The sequence below is a fragment of the Phasianus colchicus genome, chromosome 16 (assembly GCF_987193195.1).
Source record: "Phasianus colchicus chromosome 16, bPhaCol1.hap1.1, whole genome shotgun sequence".
Lineage (NCBI taxonomy): Eukaryota > Metazoa > Chordata > Aves > Galliformes > Phasianidae > Phasianus > Phasianus colchicus.
The window spans coordinates 3,828,374-3,852,604 of NC_143451.1; the positions used below are offsets into that span (position 1 = coordinate 3,828,374).

A 24,231-nucleotide genomic window follows, 5' to 3' on the forward strand; every position below is an offset into this window, starting at 1 on the left:
GCTCGGCAGTGGCACTGCTGGCACTCAGCACAAGGCGATGGTCCCACTGCCTTGGTGCCCATGGAACACCCCGAGGTCTCCATCACCTGCCCTGGTGTGTATGGAGCGGATGGGCTGCTCCTTGCCATAAGGGAATCCAGAATAAGCTTCCCCCCAGATTTTTGTATTTTTCCCATTGGAAGGTTACCACCTGTAACCTCATCACTGCAGCGTTGCTGCATTTCAGTGATGAAAGTATCATAGAATGGTTTGTGCTGGAAGGGACTTAAAGACCATCCACTTCCAACCCAACCCGGTGGCTTTTTGCAATGAGGTTGATATGGTTTCTATTTCTATGCTGCAGAGGCAAGTTGATTTTTCTCATGGTGAGCACGAGGCCAATGCTTCTCAGTGTTGGGAGGGAAGGGAGCCCCATGGCTCTCCACGTATGACTTCCCATGGAAGGGTGAAGGGTGCCTGCCTTTCCTCAGCCAGCCGTGCACGGGGAGCTGGCAGCTCGGTGCCTTCCATCAGAGCAGGACCAATGGCGCCCTGCAGGGAGCCAGGGTGCGACCCAACAGGCTGCTCCTTTTGCAGCACGTTCATTAGTGGCTGTTTAATTACAGAACGCAACGATTAGCCGCTCTGCAACGCTAACATGCACACGCATGGAATGCGACGAGCAATTAGTGCTGCTAATATTAGCGGGAGTAGCAGTGGGAGGAACAGGAAAAAGCACAGCAGCACGGCAGCAGCCACCAGATCTGCTCCTGCAGCCACCGGGGGACCTTCTGCAGTGTCAGCATCCCCTCCAGGTGACCCAGGGAGTGAGGGTGCTGCCCGATGCTTCTCGATGCCGTGGCTAATGGTTGCTGCTCCTAAATCTGGTGTTTTTCAGCAGGACGGAGGATTTCCAGCCAGAAGCCCACCTACTGCCCTACCTGTCATTAAAAAATCATTGCAGTTATGTGGCTGTGGGAGGAAGGAAGAGTAAACTGTCAGCTCTTTGGCTATCCACGCACATCTGCATCCGAGAGTTTCCGCTTCGGTGGCTGCTGCATTCCCCCTTCCCACGCCCCGCACGCTGCTCTTCTCCCAGCTCTGGCCCACGGTGCCAGCCCTGCAGAGTGGTAAGGAAAGGAAAGGAAAAAGACAGGGAAAAGGGAAAGAAAAGAAGAGAAAAGGGAAAGAAAAAGGAAAGGAAAGGTAAAGAAAAAGGAAGGGAAAGGGAAAATACAAGGAAAAGGGAAAAGAAAAGAAAAGAAAAGAAAAGAAAAGAAAAGAAAAGAAAAGAAAAGAAAAGAAAAGAAAAGAGAAAAGGGAAAGAGAAATTGAAAGGGAAAAGAAAGGAAAAGAAAGGAAAAGAAAGGAAAAGAAAAGGAAAGAAAAGGAAAGGAAAAGGAAAGAGAAATTGAAAGGGAAAGGGAAAAGAAAGGAAAAGAAAAGGGAAAGGGAAAAGGAAAGGAAAGAGAAAAGGAAGAGAAAGGGAAAAGAAAGGAGAGGGGAAAGAGAAAAGAAAGGAAAAAGGGAGGGGAAAGGAAGAAGAAAAGAAAGGGAAAGGAAAGGGAAAGGGAAAGAGAAAGGAAAGAAAAGAAGGGGCAGGTGCTGAGCTCTGCTCCTTGGGGACACTGCAGATCAGGGCTGGGCCCACAGGGATCTCAGTGCTGCCCAAGAAGGGTTTTCTTGTGTTTTCTTTTTTTTTCCCCATTGCTTGCAAACATTGTCTTGTTGTATACAAACACAAAATGCCAAAATGTGAGTCAGCCTAATGGCACTTTGGCTTGCAGACAGAAACCAGCCGATAAATGTTAGAGGCGCAGTTTGCAGAGGTGATTTATGGGCGTTTCGGAGGCTCTCAGCAGATCACATCACAGCAGGTAGAACGTGCTCCTGTGCTCCAAGAAACACTTCTGATGCTCTGCTTCCATCAGGGAGGGGAACCATCAGGGAGGGAACGCCTCGTGCCCCACCGATGGCCAGGTGTCCTTTCCCAGCCCCCAGCCCTGACATCCTTCAGATACGGGCATGCAGCATCTTCCTATAGAGTGGGAACACATAAAGGTGCACGTTTAACAGCAGCCAGATCGAGTCGGTGGCACGGCGCCCTGATGTGGCACAACAAAAGATCCCATTCACGTGAGAGCAGATTGAAGACGGGCTCAGGAATCTGAATTCCTGGATTTCCCAGCTTTTGGCTGTGGGGTTTTTTTCCAGCACGAAGGATCTCTGTGAGCCCCAGGGTGGGACCTTGACACGGCGTCACTTCTGGTGACAAATGCTACGGTCAGAACGCCACTCTGTAAACATTTACGCATGTCCTCGGATCTACACGTGTAAATAATCCCATTCAGGTCAGCAAAGCTAACCACACATATAAAGTTAAGCATGTGTGAAAGTGTCTGAAGGACCGAGGCCAACGATTGCAAAACAGTTGAAACTCTAATCCTCCATTTTCATTAGTCCTAACTTTCTCCAAAAACTTCCACTGTGGGACCGAAATCCTCCACGTCTCATTGAGCCAAAGGTGATTTTTTTTCTCCCCAGGAAGTCCCAAACCTTTCCAGCTGTTTTCAAGCTGTTGGGTTTCTAAATTGCATTTCTCAGTGAGGACATTCTGCCCTTTTAACTTGGATAGCTCAGAATCTATTGTGCGAACAAAGCTGCTTAAAGGCAGCTCTTCCTCGCTGCGCATTCAGACCCCAGACACCTCCATCCAGCTCATCCTGCTGTTTTGCTAATAAATGGATCGACTCTCCCACTTGTTCAGAAGACTGGTGGAGCTTTCCTTGCCCTGCAGAAGCTCTGCATGGAGGAGACAAGGTGGGATGGAACATCAGGTGAGAACCCAGCACACCTGCATTGCGATGAGCCCAGTCCTGGGGTTTGAGCTGGGCGCTTCAAGGAGGGGAAGTGAGAATCCTGACTAAGAGAGGTTCTTCATTAAGTGCTTCCATGGCTCAGGGGCTGACGTGAGGTGCATTTCTTTGATGGTCCAGGTGTGACCATCACCTGCCCGCTTCTCCTTGGAGTCCTGTCAGTGACTGGGAAGATCACGGGAAGCTCCTCCTCTGCTAACAAGGGGCATCTGAAATTAAAGCACGGCACTCACCACCCTTTGTGCCTTTGGGGCATCACGAAATGAGGTTTAATAAATTTGTGTTACTTGAACAGCCGGCAAAGAGTAACAGGGTATTTTCACTGCTCTTCCACAGAGCCAAAACTGAAAGAAGGAGAGTCAAAGAGGAGGAATCAGCAGGCAGGAAAAAGCCTGCTTAGCATGACTAACCTGAGCACAGCAGGGGCTGGGCAGCCTGGGCTGGAAGGGCCTGAAGGGTGCACGAGCCCTCGGCCATCAGCACAACTGTCCTGACCCACCCAATGCAGCCCAAGCCTTGCTTGTGGGTGCAAATCCTCCATGGAGCCCCCAGAGCTGCAGGCTGGAGGAACCCTTTGGTGTCCCCAAAGCCTGTGGAGGTGATGGGTTTTCTGCCTGTGCCGTTCAGAGCTCGGTTTGTGCCACTGAGCACAGGGGTTGTTTGATGACTGCTTATCACGTGTGGCTGTCAGTACTCCCATGAACCAACTCCCTGTTTATAAAAGGATTAGGGCCCCGTTCTGAGATTCTACCTGCATCGAGTTGGTCATTGCCAGACTCTGTAGCTTCTCACTCCACCATCTTTCACTTTTCAATATAAATTCAGTACCTGTTGCTCCCCAGCTCACCCATCCAAGGGTCACCATCTCCACCAAAGCTCTGTGCATTCGTGTTTGCAGCATCATTTTCTTCCCACCTTGCCCTATGGACACAGAGACACCTGTCCCTGCTCTGCTTTCAGATGCAACGAAGTGAAGTTTTGGGCAAACATAAACTGTTTCAGGACAGTAGAAGCGTGCTTTTCCAAGCTTATGGAATGTCTGCCTATAGAAATTGTCACAGAAATAAGCGTTCATCAGTGCTGTGGGCTGGCAGAGCGTGCAGCACTGCCACATAGACCTGTCTGCCCCAGGGGAGCAGAGGACATCATGTGCCACCTGGGTGCCCAGAAGGCCACAGCCAGCCCATGAAATCCTGCACAGAGCTGAGCAGGTCCTCCTCTCCTGAGGAGGCTGAGCAGGAGCCTCTCTCCTATCTTTTCTGGGCAGAATAAATACAGAAAATTGCCACGGATCTCTATCTCTCTCTCTTGGTTTTTTTTTCCCCCACGATTCTGGCACCCACGCCACAGGAGAACAGATTTGCAGTTAAAATACACTGCGACATTCAGAGCTTGGAAGGATAAAGCGGCTGTGTGAGGAGGTGGGAATGCTCAGGGACAGCAGCACGCCACGATTCCCTCATCCTCAGAAACCTGCGCTCACAAAAGGGCCCAGTGCACACAGCAAATGTTGCACTGAGGTTTAAGCTGTGTAATTCTCTGTGGCACTCAGGCCCGGAGCTGGGATTTCTGGTGGATTTGCAGCAGGTTTTTCTTCAAAACCCATGCAGTGTGCACAAGAGGATTGCATAAGGCCATGATTGTGCTTGCACATTCTCTTCCCCACCTCTTTTCAGCTGAATTGTCCAAAGCATCAAACACAAGATGTGCTGCAAGGTGCAATCGTGTCGTTGCAGAAGACAGAGAATGACAGAATTGAGTTCTACATCGCATTGCAGAAATGACAGTATTTTTTCTCAAATCTCTATCATTTCTTCCACAGTAATGCAGGAACATCCTGCCCCAAGTGCCATGCTCAGAGGACACTGCCTATTGGGAACCTGAATGGCTGATATGTCCTCTGAGATCCTTCCCATGCAGCAGAGCTCCCTTATGCATATGGATTCTTCCCACAGAAAGTGAAGGAGGCTGTGGATGCCCCATCCCTGCAGGCATTCAAGGCCAGGCTGGATGTGGCTCTGGGCAGCCTGGTCTGCTGGTTGGTGACCCTGCACATAGCAGGGGGTTGGAACTGGACGAGCATTGTGGTCCTTTTCCACCCAGGCCATTCTGTGATGACTGTATGATGATTCTGTGTCCAAATTTGTGAGCTGCGATAACAGAAAGGTGTTGTTTGCCATTTTTCTCTTGTGGTGTGCTGGAAATGGTTAATGGTGCATCTGCAAGGTAAAACATGAGCTCAGCCTCTTGAGAAGGGAAAACATGTGAATTAACACTGGGATTATATTTCTCAGTGGCCTGACTTGGAGTCATAGAAACTCCTCCCCAGTGCAGCACATACAGACTGGTTGTACGTGGCTTCTCACTGCCTGCCACCTACTCACGGAAGTCCTGCTGATGACTTTACAGCTAAGTAAGCCTACACCCCTTGAATGCAAGTGTTGGTCGTGTTCACTGCTTTTAGCTATTTTATGGCCGTGGTCTGGTAGGGAAATTCTGCTCTGCTCAGGGCATCTCAGACGGACATCTCCACAGCTGAGCTCCAATCAGCTCCTCAGCTTCTGCCACCACTCCTCAATGGCTGGGGCTTTGCTCCGGCCTGGCTGTCCCTTGTCCCCAGCTCTGACCACCCGGAGCAGCTGTAGCCATGCTGGGGGTTGATGCTGGCTGGCCTCCCTGCCTGCCACTTGTCCTCCCACTGCTCGCTCCTCAGTGCTTCCACCCTGTGCAGCTCCATTCATACCGATCGGAGCTTCCCCACTGCAAGTAAGAAAACAGTTTTGCTTTGTTTTGTTTTTAAGGATGTCATTCAAGTTCCTCCAGTGAGGAGCTGGAGTTATAAAAAAACCATGTTGGATGTGGCTGTGTTTGCAGACAACAGTGGTGCTTCCTGTGCTCGGAAACAGAGCGAGTTTCTATTTCGGGCTTTGCTGACTCAAGGGTGAGGTGCCCGAGCTGATTCAGCAGCTTGGCAAGTCAGGGGAACTTCTCGTTATGAATGGAACGAGCAATAAACTTGAAGTTTGCCTTCGTCTTACGGAAAGGCAGCTTCAGGGGAAGCCAGGTCCCAGTGGCAGACATCGCCAAGTGAGCAGGGTCTGCAGCACGGCGCAGCAAAGCATCTCGCCTGGGAGATGAAGCTGCATTGGTAACGTGGGTAATCTGAGCCCCTTCTGAAGAAGGATGAGAATACAGAGCAGTCACAAAGAACCTGCCCACCGTGAGGAAGTGAGAAGAATGCACCACTTACTCAGCTTCCTTTGCTCTGCATGGAAAAGATGCCAAAGGTGAGCCCTGCACTCTGCTTGCACGGAAAAGTGAGATGAGCATCACGGTGAATCTGAATTTAAGAGGAGTGGCAATCATCCAAAACACTGCCTACTGTTTAGCTGCTCATCTGTAAGCAGAAATGTCTGTTTTTTCCCCATAACCCAGAGGTTGTCCAGAAGAAGCTCAGCAGTGATGCTGAGCAGAAGTCTGTAGAAGGTGAACTCTGCTGCTCTCCATTAGCATGGGACAGCAGGGAAGGGGCATCTCTTCCTCTCCCTTGAGCATTACTGTCTCTGCATGGACTGAACTGGTTCTGCCATATTTTTCCTTCAGTATTTATGCTGTTTCCAGAGCCAGATGGGATGCATAGTCTCCATCCATGGTGCTGCCTTTCTTCCAGGCTGTAAGTTTCCCCGTGCCAGCATACAACAAAAGCACAAACTCCTTATGAGCACTCCTCCTCCCCAGCTACACCACGGCAGGCATTCATACCGGTGTTGTTCTGGCGGCGGTTCCCATCCGTGTTCTGTGCCTCGTGGAGGCGGCTTGCGAAACCTAAAAAAGCAACATGTGGGCTGCCACATTTCAGAGCCCCCCCCGAACAGTTCCGCACAGCTCCACCAGATAAGCAGCGAAGTACAATATTATGAATGTCAAACAAAAGCTCATCAGGAGAGCTGACAAAGCTGTGCCTCTGAGAAGGGAAGTAAATTGAATCCTATAGACTAAATACATGGATTTAGTGGCATGGGTTTAAAAGAAATTTACTCAGACACCTGAGCTTCCTCGGGGCAGAGGACACAGGGCAATCCTGAAGCTCCCCAGAGGGGTTGGACCAGCCCGGTGTCTCCTCGGTCCCACTTTATCCCATCTCACTGTCCTCCAAGCCAGCATGTGACAGCCGGGAAAAAGGAGATGAGTTCATTAGTGAAGATCAAAAGCAGTCTCTGAGCAGCAAGTAGCCAAAACCTGGGATCATGTGGGTCACTCCGGTCAAAACTTGTGATGTACGCAGCATCTTTGATGTGATTGTTTGTTCTCAGCACACACAAAGTCCTACTTTATGGAGCACAGAGGGAACAAGACACATTTCTGTTGCTTCTGAGTCTCCTCTTCATGCGTACAGGGTTAACTCACTCGAGCTGCCCCTGCTTTTGTGTGCAAGCAGGAACCTTCCAGAGGAGGATAACGGAGATGTGAGGGGTGGGGAGCAGCAGGACTATGGGGAGCAGCTCAGGGAATGGGATGGTGCAGTCTGCTTGAGGGGAGACCTTATCGCCTTCTGCACCTTCTGAGAGGAGGTTGTGGTGAGGCAGGGGTCGGCCTCTGCTTCTGGGTAACAGTGATAGGGTGGGAGGTTGTAAGCTGTGCCGAGGGAGGTTCAGGTTGGGTGTTAAGAAACATTTATTCTCAGAAAGAGCAGTGATGCGGTGGCACTGCTGCACAGGGGTGGTGGGGTCACCGTCCATGGAGGTGTTCCAGAGCTGTGGGGATGTGGCACTGAGGGAGGTGGGCACGGTGGGGTGGGCTGGGGTTGGATCTGGGGATCTGAGAGCTCTTCTCCAACCTGTACCAGTACGATTCTGCACTTCGGATGTTGAATTAAAGCCCATGTTTCAGTACTAAGATACAATAGCATCAGCTTTTCCTACACTTTGCACAACCAGTGCTTTACTTAACAAAGGAACAGGGCGAAGTCACGACTTGATTCGTGCCAGAGGGAAAACGCACGTCTCTACCTGGAAGAAAAGCCACCCCGCGTTCTTCTCAATGACACCCCGAGGCACTCGGCAACCATAGGGGCTCTAACGATTTCCGAGCTGCCCCCTTCCTCCCCGCACACTTCAGGACTCCTTCACGAAGTCACTGAAAGCTCATTTGGGTGAATCGACGGCCGCTCCCAGGGGAGCCCCGCTGCAGGCCGCGGCGACACCGCCCAGCTCGGCTCAGCCGGGACGGGACGGCGGCGTCACGGCCGAAACAAAACAACGACCGCTAGCGACGGGGCCGCTCGCTCACGGACCGCCTCGGCAGCCGAGCGCGTCAGGAGACGGGAACACGGCCCCGAAGAACGCGGCTCGTTCCGCGCCGCCGCTCGGCTCCGCATTAAGGACGAGCGCAGGCTGCGGTCGCTGCGCAGCGCGCTCCCGAGGGAGCGGAGCGCGGCCGAGCGGGGAGCGGCGCGGGGCGGCCGTGCGGGACGGGGCGGAGGGCAGCGCCTGGGAGGAAGAGATAGCGCGGCGCGGGGCGCGGCCCCGATAGCGGCAGGCAGGACGGCGGGCGGGCCGTAGGGCTGCGCCGCGCGCCTTCCCCGCCCCGTTAGCTCGGCGCGGCCCCGCGGAGCCCCGCGCGCCGCCCGCAGCCCGTGACAGCCGCCGGCGGAAGGTGGTGTCCGCCCGCGCCGCGCCGCGCCGCGCCGCGCTCCGCCGCGCCTGAGCGAGCGTCCCCGCCCGCCGCCTCCTCCTCTCCTCCCGCCCCGCTCCGCTCCGCTCCGCGGCTCCCGGCGGCGGCACCACCCCGCGGGACGGGAGCGCGGCGGCGGAGGGTCCGCCCAGAGGCGCTCGCTCGCCGCCCGCGGCGCCAGGAACGCGCGGCTGCGGGGCCCGAGGCCCGGCGGCGGGGCCGTCCCGGCGGGCGGAGGCGGCGCGGCGGAGTGAGGGCGCGGGGGGAGGGCGCGGGGGGGGCCGGCCCGGCCGCGAGGGGAGCGCTGCCCGCACGGCGGCCGTTGGCGCGGGGAGGAACCGGCGGCGGCCGACATGGAGGAGCGCGCCCCTCCCGGCGGGGGCCCGGCGGCCCCTCCGCGGCGCTGAGCGGCCGGCCGTCCCGCCCCGCCCCGGCAGCGGGCGGCGGGCGGCGGCCCCGCGGGGCGCCCGGAGGCGCGCGAGGCGGCGGGACTATGCGGGGCTGCCCGCGGCCCCCGGCGCTGCGTGCCCTGCCCGGCCGGCGGCGGAGCCCCGCGGCGCTGCCCGGGGCGGGAAACTGAGCGGCGGCCTCGGCGGCCGTCCGCGCTCCCGGCCCCGAAGGATCCGACGCGGAGGAGCTCCTCGGGAGGGACCGACAACATGGCTTCCCCGCCGCACCAGCAGCTGCTGCATCACCACAGCACCGAGGTGAGCTGCGACTCCAGCGGGGACAGCAACAGCGTGACGGTGAGGATCAACCCCCGGCAGCAGCAGGGCTGCTCCTCGGCCAAGCGCTGCAAGTACAGCATCTCGTCCAGCTGCAGCTCCGGCGAGTCGGGGGGCGCCCGGCGGGCGGGCGGAGGCGGCGGGCCCGGCCTGCGCCGGCAGAAGAAACTGCCGCAGCTCTTCGAGAGAGCCTCGTCCCGCTGGTGGGACCCCAAGTTCGACTCCACCAACCTGGAGGAGGCGTGCATGGAGCGCTGCTTCCCGCAGACCCAGCGCCGCTTCCGCTACGCCCTCTTCTACATCGGCGTGGCCTGCCTGCTCTGGGGCATCTACTTCGGCGTGCACATGAGGGAGAAGCGGATGGTGTTCATGGTGCCGGCCCTGTGCTTCCTCTTGGTGTGTGTGGCCTTCTTTGCCTTCACGTTCACCAAGGCCTACGCCCGCCGTTACGTGTGGACTTCGCTGACGCTCACGCTCCTGGTGTTCGCCCTGACGCTGGTCCCGCAGTTCCAGAGCCTGGATCCCCTGTCGGGGAGCGGAGACGCGTCCAACCGGACGGCCCCGGCCGCCCCCGCCGACACCTGCCTGTCGCAGGTGGGCAGCTTCTCCATGTGCGTCGAAGTGCTCCTGTTGCTCTACGCGGTGATGCACTTACCCTTGTATTTGAGCTTGTTTCTGGGGCTGTCCTACTCGGTCCTCTTTGAGACCTTTGGGTATCGCTTCCGCGATGAGAACTGCTTCGCGCCGCTCGGAGGCGGCACGGTTTACTGGGAGCTGTTGAGCAAAGCCTTCCTTCACATCTGCATCCACGCCATCGGCATCCATTTATTTATCATGTCCGAAGTCAGGTCCAGAAGCACGTTCCTGAAGGTGGGGCAGTCCATCATGCATGGGAAAGACTTGGAAGTGGAAAAAGCCCTGAAAGAGAGGATGATTCACTCTGTTATGCCCAGAATAATAGCGGATGACTTAATGAAACAGGGCGATGATGAGAGCGAGAACTCCATCAAACGTCATTCCACCTCGAGCCCCAAGAACAGGAAGAAGAAGCCCTCCATCCAGAAAACCCCTATAATATTCCGGCCTTTTAAAATGCAGCAGATAGAGCAGGTGAGCATTCTGTTCGCGGACATCGTTGGCTTCACTAAGATGAGCGCCAACAAATCTGCCCACGCTCTGGTGGGGCTCCTCAACGACCTCTTTGGGCGCTTCGACCGCCTGTGCGAGGACACTAAATGTGAGAAGATCAGCACGCTGGGGGACTGCTATTACTGCGTGGCCGGCTGCCCGGAGCCACGGGCGGACCACGCTTACTGCTGCATCGAGATGGGCTTGGGCATGATCAAAGCCATTGAGCAGTTTTGCCAGGAGAAAAAAGAAATGGTCAACATGAGAGTCGGCGTCCACACTGGGACGGTGCTGTGCGGCATCCTGGGAATGAGGAGGTTCAAGTTCGACGTGTGGTCCAACGACGTCAACCTGGCCAATCTGATGGAGCAGCTCGGGGTGGCTGGGAAGGTCCACATTTCAGAAGCTACTGCGAAATATTTGGACGATCGTTATGAAATGGAGGATGGCAAAGTGACGGAGCGGGTCGGTCAGAGCGTGGTGGCCGACCAGTTAAAAGGTACGTGCTGTTGTTTTGTACTCGGCTCTTATTTTTCCTTTTACAAGGGAATTTATTTTCCCCAGTGCGTGCTTTGTGCTTGTTGACTTGCAGATTGAACGTGCTGTACGCGTATGTCGGCGTGCTGGGGATCAGCGGAGCTGAGGGAGTTTTGGAGAGAAGGATGTGGTGATGAGGCGCATGAAGGAGCTCATGCCTTTTTTTGGGGTGTGCTCAAAGCACTCTGACTTCAAAACTCTTTAAAACTACTTGTGAGCACGTAGCATTTTAGGAAGGAGAAGGTGAACGCGCTTGCTGTCTGCAAGAGGTTTTTGTTGTGCTGTTGTGTCATCCTTCAATGCAGTAAATAAACTTGTTAATTGACTTCATGTGCCATACATAGAGCATATGTGTTTGGTGAAATTATGTGCATCTGTGAAAAGTTTGTTGGCACCGAAAGAGTTGGGACTGCGGAGGCACTTGGGAAAGCTGACAGCTGGATTCGCAGAACGCAGCGAGCGCTGTGAGTTTGGCAGTTTGATAGCGAGTTGTTACGGCTCGGAGTGACGCTGGAAAAAGTTAGTGGGGTGGCTCAGCGTGCTGGCAGATGCTGTGCTGTCTGCAGCTCCGAATGAAACTGCAGATTGGTGATTTGGACAAGAAGCTGGGGATCAGTTGGCTCCCCGTACGGCTGGAGTAAGGGGCCGGTGATCACTTCTCTGCAGAGCGCTGGCTTACGAATGAAACTCCCAGCAGAGCTGGTGGCACAGAGCTGCCAGCCCAGCTCCCTCTTTGGAGCTGCCTGCCCCCAGGGCTGTGCTGCTGGCTCACAGGGTTGTTTGTCCCCAGTCATAGAAAAGTGGAAACGAGCACAGAATCTTGTTAGAATCTCGTGTAGCAAGCCCTTAAACAGGGCATGAGTTTGTTCTGTTTATAAATGTACACGCTTCTATAGGGAAAGAATGGCAAATGGCGTGGAAGGAACCAAAGGAGTTGCAGGAGAACGTTGTGGGTGGGGGAAGGAGAGGTTTGGGGCTGTAAGTATGGGACGAGGCCAAAGTGGCTGCAGAAAGGTCAGCAAATGAGGACGGGCAGAGCGCCGGGAGCGACGGCAGCGCTCGCCTGGCAGGTGCTGCTTGGGGTGTGACACAGAGACTTATTTTTGGGGAACGAGCTGTCTGCATGCAGCACCAGCTGAAACGAGGCTCACGGGGAGGACAGACGTCCACACGGATGCTGGCGGCTGGGAGCCGTGGAGCCGCAGCAGATGTGTGTGCTGGGTTGAGCTTTCTGTTTGACTTCTAAAAATACGAATGGAATACGAAGCTCTTTGAAATGGGTCGACACCGATGTGTGCGTGTGCAAGTGTGCTTTGGAGAAAAAAGGCTCAGCTGTGATCTCTCATGTAGCCCAAGCTGAATTTTGCCTTTCTGGTGAAAATAAATAGCATCAACAACAGATTTCTGTTCTGATTGGAGAGAAACAACCCTGCGGTGTTGAAACGCTTCTTTTCCTTCTTCCATCTGACTTTATGGCTAGATGCAGTGAAGGGCTGGGCTGTGGCAGCAAGTGAAATTAAGTGTTTTTGCTAAATTTATAACTGTGCTCAGTGTCATTCATCACAGTGACGTGAATGCACTTGTGGAGACTGACGGTACTGCTCTGAAATACTTGTGTGCATTTGTCCGTGTTTTCTAGGAGACCACAAGAGCACTGCGTAGAGCACTGGTACCCGTGCCAGCACTGCTGCTTCTTGATCTTTCTCAGACTTCAGTTCTTGGTTGGGTTTCCTGTGAGCAGGCTGCTATCCCTGCAGTGTGCTGATGCAGGCCGGGCAGCTCCGTTGCCTTACTGTTTTCCCTGAGTGTTAGTTGACAGCAGCAGCAGAGCAGAGGAAGTTTGTTGTGGTTGTTAATTATGTCATGTGTCTTATTCTTTTCAAGTATCAAAGTGCTGCGGAGATAACAGGCATGAGCTTTATTTCCCTACCAACACTTCACTTCTCAGCTTCCTTTCAACCTTTGGTATCTTAATGATATCCTATTTTTTATGTCGTGTGCCTGGCGAATTATCTCTTAATTGCCTGTGCTGCCGTTGCTGTTGGCTGAAGCTGAGCCAGCGTTGCCAAGCCAGCTTTTCCTCAGCAGAATGAGGTGCTGAGGGCTCAGGGCTCATGCTGATGTGAGCTGTGCCCTGGGTTTTGGGATGTGGTACAGCGGTGGCAGAGGTGCCCTGAGTCATCCTCCTGCTGCTCTGCACGTGTCTGGGAGGATGCAGGACACAACTCAGTTTCTCTTTCTTCGTCTTGCTTTGAGGGTCATCGGAGTTTCTAGGATGAAATTATGTTTTCTTCCCCCTTTGGCTGATAAATGATAAGATGCTTCCATGCCTTCTTATTTCAAGCAGCAGGGCTTCTTGCCCCACCAAACTGCAAGGACAAACAGCCACTGATGGCCTTGCAGGGCTTTTCCATTTCTGTCTGCTCTCGCCGTGAGATTGCTCAGCCCTTCTGTCCGCACTGCACCTCGTCCCACGGAGGTGGTGGAGGCACAGGGGAGCAGTGTTGCTGTGATGTTTTCTACAGATAAACCCCAGAGTCCACTTTGTGCCTTTTGCTGTGGCATTTCAGACAATTTGCATTTTCTGTTTTCTAGCTAAGCTTCCCAGCAAATGGATTTATAGAGGGCTATGAGAGATAGCAAGAGTCACATAATACATGAGACGATGACATTAACGTGTCCCTTCTGCGCTCCTCCGTGGAGTCAGAGATCTCCTTTCAGGATATAAAAAGTCCTGCTCATGGAAATGTTGTTGTGCTCTTTGTTTTTCTCATTTCTTCTCGTCTGTTTGCATTTCTCCCTCTTGCTGCTCAGGAGGTCACGCTCACTGTTTGCCAGCCAGCCGCATTCCCAGAAATACCAGGGTCACCAGCGCCTGGTTTTGAGCACTCAAAATGCGTGAGCATCTTGGGGAAGAATGCTGGCTCTGTTTATGGAGCATCGTGTGACAGAGCCGTGGTTCCCTTTGGGAGGTGTGTGTGTGTGCTGTTAGCCTGGTGCAAGTCACGGTTGTCGAAGTTCCCCCCCACACTCGTGGCTGTTGGCCACTAGGCAGCTCCTTGCCCAGGCTGTCTCAAGCTGAGCAGCCAGCTTGTCGTTTTTACACCATCTGAGCTATTCGCTGCTGTTACTGAGGCAGGAGTCCATGGAATCATTGCAGAATCATGGAACGGTTTGGGCCGGAAGGGACCTTTAAGATCACGTAGCTCCAAGCCCCCTGCTGTAGGGATCTAGGTGGTTGAATTTCCCCTGAATGTTGCCTGATAGAACGAAGGAGCTTTTTCTGAAGGTAAACGAGGTTGGTTTTGTTTGTGTATTAGTGCTCATCAGCTTCAATGCCAGGCAGAGAGATGTGGAAAGACGAGCTTCTCCAAACGCTGAGGGAGGTTTGCTGGGCGGCTCTTCAACCAAGACCAAGTGGAAAAATATCTCTGTCTGAGAGGGCTCACCCCTAAGCTGGTTTGTTATTTAGGGGAAACTCGTCTGCTGGCTATTGAGGCTCTGAGTTCTGATCACTGATTTCCAACTGCAGGCAGTGAGAAGCCACGCGTAAGGCCTGTCCTTGCACGGGACACAGCCTGGCTCTGTGATCGTGTCTGCTTTCTTTGTTTCTTGGGCTGCCTGAAATATCATTGTTGAGATGTAAACCGGTGCGCTGCAGCTCACAAGTCTGAACTCCCTTCTCTCTGTGTACTCCATTCAGTCATCAGAGGTGTGCGAGGGACTGTTTGAATGGAAGAGAACTTTCTATTCGTGAAGTGAAACCCTTCATATTGTGGGTTATCAGGGGGAAAGATTGATGGAAAAGACAAAACACAGCGAAAGACACATAATTTATGTTCATCTCCTGTCATGATGGATGCATGATTTGAATAGATTGTTTTAAACTCTTTTTTTTTTTTTTCCCCCCCAGTTATTTCACAATATGAGCTTCGCTTTTCCCTCTGGCAGGTGGAGGATGTAAGAACTTCCTTCCACAGCTTTCAAGCACCGCTTTCATTGGGATTTCATGGCACTGTACGTTGCTGTAGAGTGTCAATGTGGTGAATTAGAGCTGTTCTCTGCAGTGTGTGGCTGTCTGTGCCTCCATCCCTGCTGGCTCTGTAAGGAGAGACAGCGACTCCTGCTTCCGTTGCAGCTGACACTTGAAAATTCCCCGCTATTTTTAGACCATTTTTGATCTCACTTCTGTCCTTCAAAAAGAAGAAAAATAACAATAATCCCAGCCTTTAAATGTTTAACATCCAGTGGGAGCTGCTGCTGTGGGGCCAGCTCATCACCGCTGCCACATTAACGCCTTGTAGGGGACTCTGACCCACCTGTGTGTTACTGCCTTGGACAGCCCTGCAGGAGTGGGTTGGAACTTGCCTTAAGGCTGTGCAGGGTGTGCAAGTGCAGCTGCTTGCTGGAGGACTGCTGAGCCAAGAGCCTCCGTGCTGCCTTCAAGGCTGGCAGCGCTGAATGCATTTTCTCTTTCCTTCTTTCCAAAAAGACAGCGCTCAGTCTCCCAGTACGAGGCTGTAGGGATAGACAGGTTTCTTGGTTCCAGTATGTTCCAGCTGTTTTCCTTAGGCAAGCATCCCACGGGTTCAGACTGCCCCTTACAAACTTCTAGGTTTCTATCTGCTCCAGTAACTGAGGTGGGAATTCTTTGCAAGCCATTTGAACACCCATAAATATGTGCTACAAGTTTGACAGCGCTTCCCGTTCCTTGTGTTGCACTGCTCAAGCTGTTGTCTTCAACCACTGCTCAAGCTGTTGTCTTCAACCACTGCTCAAGCTGTTGTCTTCAGCTTGCTCAATACATCTGGAGATCACGTTGTGGTCATGAAATAGCACTCCTGATGAGAAAAATCCTCCAGAGCAGGGAAGAGGAGCTGGCAGGGATGTCAAGCCTGCTAAAGGGGTAATGGGACCTTATGCTTGCAGAGCAAAAAAAAAGGAGAGAAGGAAAGGAAAACCAGTTAATAATCAATATCATCTGAAGTGGAAATGCTAAGTCATGGCATGAAGCAGTGATTGAGCACCTGGTGGGAAGGCAGGGCCAACCCAGGGGAGCTCAGGTGCATGCAGTGCACTGAGTGACTGGAAGGGCTGGGGTCAGGATCCACCCCTTCCCAGACCTCCTTAAGGGTTGGCAGTGGAGGTGAGGGAATTTTGCTGGAGATCCCTGCTTACCTGAGGCTTTTTAAGGGTAAGCAGACTTTTTCCTTCGTGTTTGTGCCCGCAGCTGCTGCACTTGGGCTTATCCTCACTTGCTTCAGCCTAGGACTTTGCTACCCCTCTGCATAATGCTTATGCCCAATACATGAAATAGAATTAGCTGTTCTCTGTATGTTATACTAGGTGTGTTTCTGACAGAGCTCCCTTATAGCTTTTACGTAGCTGTTCCTGAGGCCGACTGTTGCAGTTATTTATTTGAACTCCTGTTAATGGCCTCGTGAGGTCTGTCCCACGAGGTATGAGGCATCTTTATCCTCTGACCGACTTGGATGGGACTGAAGCAGGTAGATCTGGAAGTGCTGTGCCACAGCCAGTATTATGGACAGGATGTCACGAGGAAATGCTGCTGCAAGGGCATGACTGCAGGGAGACCAAGTGTGCTGTCAGCTCTGAATATCCGCTGTTTGGACAACAGGAGCTGGGCAGGAGGGGAGTGCTTCTAGGAAGCCAGTGCTTGGGCTGCAGCAGCAGAAAGAGTGGCCACGGCTTCCAGGCGGGGGAACCTTGCTAAGAGACGTCTGCTAGCAGCTCTCAGGCCTTGGCCTGGGACTTTGGTGGCTTTTCCCATCTATTGCTAGGTTTTAGAACTTGGTTCTTACTTAATAATGTTATGTAAAAGGCTTTTACTTGTTTTGCTTTCAGTCTGAGTGTCGTCTTCTCGGGGCTAACATCACTCCTGCGATACATTATGAAACAGATTTTATCACGTATGTACATGTAAGATACTAATGAGACAACGTGGATAATATTTGATGTTTGACTTGCTGCTTGGCACCAACTGGAAGCAGAGAGCTTTCTTAAAAATACCGCACGAGGATGAGCAAATGTATTAATAGTCGTTTCATAATCCCAATAAAGCATTTAAGAGGAGCACACACCACGCCTCACCCCGGTTTCTGGAATCCGTAGCGATGGCTAATTGAATTTTTCTGCTGAGGACGTGAAGTGAACATGTACGTCTTTGGTTATGAAACATCCCAGTGCTGGAATCTGCCGTGGGCACGGAGCTGTAAACAGAAGGCCTGGAGTTGCTGCTGAAGTCACATGCACCCACCTCTGCGGGAAGCTTTGCTCACGCTTTGGTATTTCATGGTAGCTTTTCCCAAAGGAGTTCAAAAATCTTGATTGTGTGAAACGGCTGTGAGTTATGGTTGGCATGTATGTGGATGGTGTTTCAGTATGTGCATCCTTAGGGTGTTTCTGAAGATGCTCTGTGAGCTGAACCTCACATCCAGATCCTTCCAAAGGCAGTAAGGAGGTTTGGGTGCCCATGGCCACAGTGCTTTCCAGAAGTCATGGAGGGAATCCTTGTCTGGAGAGCTGTTTTGTTACACAGGAGAGGCTTCCCTTCTGCTGCTTACTGTCTGAAAACCTTGAAGTCTCATTCCACAGGCTGCATGTGACCTCCAAACCAAAGCAAACAGGAATATGTCATCTAGAAATCCTGCCTGTTGAAATGATGATGCAAAACATGTCTGCCTTTTTTATTGTTTTTCGTGAAAGAGCAAAAAACAACCAAAAGACAACATTCAGTTTCAGTCTTCACATACATACACTAACACGTCTATGTTTGCCAGGACTCTCTCCAGTTTTGGTTTCAGTTTCTGTGATAACTTGGCACCCCATCACTTCTCCTCTCCCATCCTAAGGCTTTATGTTGCTGCATGTCACTGTGGGTATAAGCATTGTCCACCTCAGTAGTCAGATTTTCAATGTGCTGCCTGGAGGTCGGTCTGTCTGTCTGCTGAAGGAAAACTAGGCCAACATCTTGTTTGGGGTTTCTGATTATATTCCCTGTTTTGTGTGGTAGTGAGGTTGGTTTTCTTTGGTTGTTTGTCTTTTTTTTTTTTTTTTTTTTTTTTGATGGAGGCATAGGAAGGTCAGTGCAAACATTATCCTTTTTGTGGTAGATGGGTATTTTTTGGAAGAGAAGCTTTTTGTTGTTGAGATTTCCTTTAGGAAAAGCCTAGATTAAGCAAATGGCCTTTGAACTTCATGGCTGGACCTCCTCCACCCCACTGAGCTCCAAGTTTGGCTGGCAGCGTAGTCCATGGAGATGATGCCTGGAAGCTTCTGCCCTGGCTGGGACCTTGTAGACACCTCCTGTGCTCAGAGCATCGTGGGAGATGTTTCCATATCCGAGGTTTCAAGAGGTGACAGAGTTGGAAATTGTTTTAAAATGTAGAAGTAAGGTATTTCAGGTTTGGATATATTTGCTTGTTAGGCTTCTGCAACTTCATGTCCTTCTGTACAGTACTGTGTTTATAAGCATTTTAGTAAACTGTGTTCCATATGTATTTGGGGACTGAACTTGGGGACTGTGCTTTGACTTGTATGAACCTAATATTGGATTGAGTATAAAGAAGTTTGTTACAATACAGGCAGTGAAGCACTGCACAGGCTGCCCAGAGAGGCAGTGATGCCAAATTCCTGCAGACCCCCATGGTGAGGCTGGCTGGGCTGTGAGCACTGATGGAGCTGTGGGTCTCTGTTCATGCAGGGGGTGGGACAAAATGGCAGTTAGGGTCCCTTGTAACTCAAACCATCCTGTGACAATTCTATGAATGTCAGCCATACACGGCTATGAGAACATACAGCTGTGAGTTTGAGTGAGCTAGGGCTGCAGCAGAGGCTGTGCAGTGCTGGGCTGTGCTGATGGCATGTTGTTTCTGACCCCTTTGCAGTAAGGGAGTTGGTAATTCTCCCTCTGCTCTGCTGCCTTAACTGGTAGAGGAGGCAGTGATTTTTACCATGTTGTGTTTATTGAAGAAAAACCCCTTCCAGACCCCATATTTCAGGCTTTCTTGAAAGAAAATGACTCAATGTATATATAAAGTGGATACTTTTATAGCTGAACCATAACAAACAGAGGATGAAATGTTACTCTAATATTTCCCCTTTCTCTTGTCAGGGGATACAAATCAGCTGCAGAAGCAGAGTGCACGACCTGGGAATGCTGCTGTGCACTGTGTTGCTGCTGGGGGTGGGAGGGGATGCCCTGGTTAGATTGGGGCATGGACTTGCTTTGGGAGCTGTCTGGAGGCTCTGCATACTTCCTTCCCCATCTGCAGCTGTGCAGCCCAGCCCTGGAAAACAGCTGCCAGCCCTTCGTTGCAGTGGGTTAGTTTCTGATGTGCCTGCTCAATAATCTGCCCGTGGAGGAATGCCAGCTGTCATCGAACCCCAGCTACAGCTGCAGCCAGGGCTTGGTTGGTTGTGCAGCTCCTTTTTGCTCCAACAAAGCTGCTGCAGCACTTTGCTTCAGTGCCCCTGGTGCACTGCTATGTCACTTGGGCTGCGCCTGGTCAGCATCCCACCAACAAAAGTGTCACAGCAAAATGCCACATGCCCAAACTGCAATTCGTGCCTTGCAGTCTGCTCTGCAGCTCAGGTTCAAATCCCATTGGTCCTATAGGTGCCCGCATCCCAAATGCATTTGGGGTGGAGGAGACCATGTGCCAGGCAGGAGCTCAGGGCCAGCTGGGAGCTGTGCAGGCAGTGAGCTGCATGCTGTGCCCCGTTCTGCCTGCCCCTTGCTATGGTAGCAGTGATGCCTGACTCTTTCTGCAGCACTCTGCTTGGCACTCAGCTCTGTGCTCATGGTGGGAACCCAGCGTTCCACCTCTGGAAGGGAGAAGTTGCTGTCAGTGCTGTTTTCCAGTGGTTTTTTTTTTTTTTTTTCCCTTTAATACAAAACAGATAATGATTTATTCCTCCTACTGCAGCTTTACAGCAGTTCTGGAAAGGAGAGGACTTTTAAGTGACATTTATTTGGGAGGAAGGAAGTGATTCTTTAATGGCCTAACATTTTCTGCTGCGTTTGGGGCGATTCACGACATTTCCTGGAACAGAACTGAGCGTTTTGGATGCTGGGGACAGAAAGAGCAAACTGCAGCAATGCAGCGGAGATGCTTTCTGCTGCTCTTTCAGCATCTTCTCCCCCAAGGTACATTCCAAGACCTTTAAAACTCAGCAGAGCCTCCGCTTGACCCATTCATGGAGGGACAGATTGGGTCAGCCCATTTACCCTGCTTGTATTGAGCTGTTTTGGACACAGGTTCTGCTCAGTATGGGGTGGTGCTGCTCCTGCAGTCCATATTGAAGTGCTGGGGTCCTCCTGGGAACGTTCCTCTTCTGGGTGCCCGGTCACTGCCTTTCCCAGGCACTGCTGCTCACTGTGTGCTCTGGGGAAGGACCTTCTCTAGTCCATCGCCTCCCCCCACCTGACAGCTGTTGGAAGGAGTTATTTTCAGGCTGGAACGTGGATCTTGGAGGAGCACCAGGCTCCTTTGTAAACAAACCCAGCAGTTCCCCCCCCTATTGCAAATGACTGCGTACTTCTATTTACATCTTATTGCAGCCGATCTGATGGGACTGCTGCAGTTTATTTCCTCCTTTTAATGTACTTTCATGTTCTTTACTATTTGTTTGCTACTAATTCAAAAGGGTAAATTGCTGGGGTTGGGGGAAGGGGCTCAGTGTGAGCCCTAACAGCATCTCAGTGCCATTTGCTGATGGGAGGTATGTTATGACATGGAGAAGGTAGGATTTTGGGATATTATAATATAAACCATTGTAATGGCTAGCAAAAAGCCATAGAAATAAGAGCAATATTACTTTCGACCCATTTCTCACATACTTCCCAAGGCCCCATAGCACTGTGGCAGCTTCTCTGAAAATATTCCGGCTTGTTTAGATAAATGCTCACTGTTTGTTTTCTTTGTTCTCCTGCAACCAAAGATAAGCCCCATAGGCATTATAGCAGCAAAATATGTTAACGGGACGGAAGCTGTGAAGGGGAAATAGTTATCCTAAGTTTTCTTTTGTATCTGTAATTACCCATTAGATTTTATCTTCGGGGATGCAGCGAGGAGCCCTGTGCTGCCATAGGTGATGGGGGGAGGTGGAAAAGGGTGAGTCGGAGGGATGCTGAGATCTGCAGTCAGCCAACCAGGACTGCTTCAGGGGGCTCTCGTGTAGTCCTCAGTGTCATTTATGGAGGTGCTTTGGGTGCAAAGCCCAAAAACTCAGGAGCAGGGAAAGCCAATCCTCTCTGACCTTATGTCAATGTTGGTGTCATTAAACATTCTCAAATATTTTCTCTTCTCGTTTTTATTTTATCCTTATCTGGTGGCGTGATTGTATAGGCTTGCTCATTGATAAGCAGATAAGTATGTTAAGTGCTCACTGCAAAGATTAAGAGAATAAACTTGATTGAGACAAAGTTGGCAAGTGATGGAAACTGTGTGTGTGTATATAGGAGAGTGTTCTCCAAGGTTGATGAGCCTAAGGATTTTGCTGGCAGTAGGTTAGGTGTAATGCCTCTGAGCTGTGGGGATGAACGTCAGCTACCTGAGTTACCGTTGTGTTGGCCATTCTTTCATTGCAGGGAAATGAAATAAAAACAGCTTAAAAAAACCACCTAATTAGTTTTTGGTTCTCTTCAGTTTTCTCATTAAGCTACACAAGGGCACGTTTCACACTTAGAGGCTGCAGTTTGTGTTCGCATCCAGTTTCCTCAGTGTATTTATTTTTGAGTTTGGAACTTGGGTCTTTTCTTTGGTTTTGTTCCACCTCTAATGTAGCAGCGCCACATCTAATTATTTAAATTCCTATTGCAAACCTTGTTGCACTTTAAACATTTTGTGTTGCACCGAACTCTCAGAAGTCCTGAACTTATGTAGGCTGTCCCTGGCATTTCAGGTGGGAGCCCATGAAAGCTCTGCCCTACCACACTTGGATCTACCTGCAGGTTGTGAACACCCAAGTTTCTAACTCACTTGGGAGGAAAAAGTAAACTCTAATTACCTTTTACTCATCTCATTGGTGCTGTTTTGCTAGAAAGCAAGCTGTGCTGGGTGTGTTGCAGCCCTGACTTCTTGGGCACTGTCTCGCAGTTGCTGCTGCTCTCCTGCTTGCTTGCACTCATCAGTTGTGTTGTTTTCTCCTTTGCCCCCTCTCCTCTCATAAATGTAGCTTCTACTCATTAAATTAAGTAAACAAAAGAGAAAATGCATGCATGCAAGAGGCTGGTTCTTTTAACAAACACTGCGTGAGCGGAGGTTCTGCATGGAGTTTGCCTTCTTGCAAAACTTCAACTTGTGCTGTTTGTTGCAGGGATGGTGGGCTGTGTGATTAAGGAGGTGCAGGTGTGTGAGCTCTGTGCTGGTGATGCGATGCAGGTGGTGCTCAGTGGCTGCCTGGATTTTGGCCTCCCTTGTTCACGTGGATTAGGATTGTGGGATTCCTTCTGCTTTCCAATTGCCAGTTGGAAAAAGTGTTTTAGCTTTAATAAAGTCTTAGAAACTATTTCCTTGCACGCCTCCAGCATCTTCACTTTCCCCATGCCTTTTCCCTTCCTTCCAGCCCTTCCTTCCAGGTTTCCGCTCTGAGGCTGGAGATGGAAGGCACAAAGAGGGCCATGCAGTGCCTGGGATGGCTGGAGGAGCGAGTGAGGTAATGGGAGCAGGCAGTGGAAGGGGAATGGAAGCCATGCAGCAGAGCCTGCAGGTGGCCATTCCCTCCTCACAGTGCTGCAGTCACCCCATGCTTCAGGATGGGAGACCAGAGGAAAGAGCTGGAAGTTTGATTGGAGAGGGTCGCAGTCGTCCTTTTGATTTTATATGGGAGATGATCTAGAGCATAACACAATCTGTGTTTTGATGGATTGGCAGTGAATCTCAGGGCTCTTCATTCTCTAAAAGCTACTTCAGCTGGTTTTAATAGCAAGAAAATATAAAGATGTGATTATCAATGGCAAAAGAAGCGCTGAGGATAACTGTCCCTTTTTGGGAAGGAGCTGGCTCCGTTTTGCTCAGAGGCATCTGTAGACCTTTTCTAGCCTAGCAGATTTGTTTTACCTCTAGACTTAGGGGATCTGCAGTGAGCAAAACGAAAAAGAAGTAATGTGATATCCAGCCCAGAGCATCTCTTCTGCACTTTGCAGCAACTGAGGATTGGGAAAGGAACAAGAGGAATGGCGGTGGGCATCCCCATCATCTGCCAGGGCCTTGGGGCTGCGCCTGCACCCACAACAGCACTCGGCTCTGGGACTGCAAAAGGAAACAATTTCATGTTGAAATATGGCTGCCAAGCTGGCTGCTTTCTGGGAAGAATGTCCAGTAACTGCCAGTACAGCCCTGGGATGTGGTATGGTTAAAAGTGCAAACATTTCCTTGCCCTAACCAGGGCCATCCTTTCCAGGGCCGTAGGGCAGCAGGGTGGGACTCAGCCAGCCCACGGGTGGGCACTGTGCGGTGCTGTAAGGCCCAGGCAGAGGTTGAAAAGTTCAAAATAGTTCTGGTTTCTTTAAATAATCTCTTACTTTATCGCGGGGAAGAGGGTAAACAAATCTATTGTTTAAAAAAATGGTTCATCTTTGCAGTAGAAATCTATTTTAGATAAAAAGTAGCAAAGATTTTTTTTTCCTCATAGTTTACTTGGGAGTTGTTCTACAGTAATGCTGTTGCCTTATTGCTGAGAGAATTTTAAGTACATATAAGCTCTTTAAATGATGCAAGAAAGCAATCTGTTGGCATATAATGCAAACTGAGTGAGTGGAAAAGTAAATATTTAAGGCTGACATATCAAAGTATAAATAGTGGTCACTGTGTGTAATGTCTCAATTGTAAAAATATTTCTCGAGCCCTGCTGGTAGGCACCGCGGCCTGTCCGAGGGCAGCTCTATGAGCAGCTGCACTGATATTTTGGGAAGCCTGGGATGGCTGCCATCTGCTGTGCCAGCGCCGGGCACGCAGCCCCAAGGCCCAGGGAGTGGGCAAGGAGCTGGTCAGCCCTAGGAGCGTGTCACTGCCCTGCTTTGGGCTTGGGGCTGGCTGGCTGATCCCATGAGGGAAAATCGCTCCTCAGTGTTGCGTCAGTGGAGGGCCTGAGTGGGACTGTGGGGTCTGCTGCCCTCTGGGCTGCCTGCCCTGTGCTGGGAGCTGGTATTGCTGGCCGTGGGCATCCCGCTGGGCCGGGGCCTGGCTCTGCTGGCTCTTTGGAGGCTGTCTTCGGTGCTTGTGCTCTGCAGGGTTAGGATTTTGCACCTGGAGCGGTTTACCACCCACTGTGGGCATTCTGGCTTTGCT

At 51.4% G+C, this 24,231-nt stretch overlaps 1 protein-coding gene across 2 annotated transcripts in view; it reads left to right on the top strand.

Annotated features, from left to right (window-relative positions):
- The first annotated feature begins 9,045 nt into the window (after positions 1-9,045).
- Positions 9,046-24,231, top strand: part of ADCY9 (adenylate cyclase 9) — a 59,586-nt gene continuing 44,400 nt past the window's right edge. The window contains exon 1 of one of the 2 annotated variants that reach the window (XM_090151637.1): positions 9,046-10,880. In XM_090151637.1, the coding sequence (XP_090007763.1) occupies positions 9,188-10,880 (1,693 nt within the window). In that variant the 5' untranslated portion in view covers positions 9,046-9,187. The remainder of the gene's footprint in view (positions 10,881-24,231) is intronic. The other variant, XM_031595271.2, reaches the window with a different exon arrangement.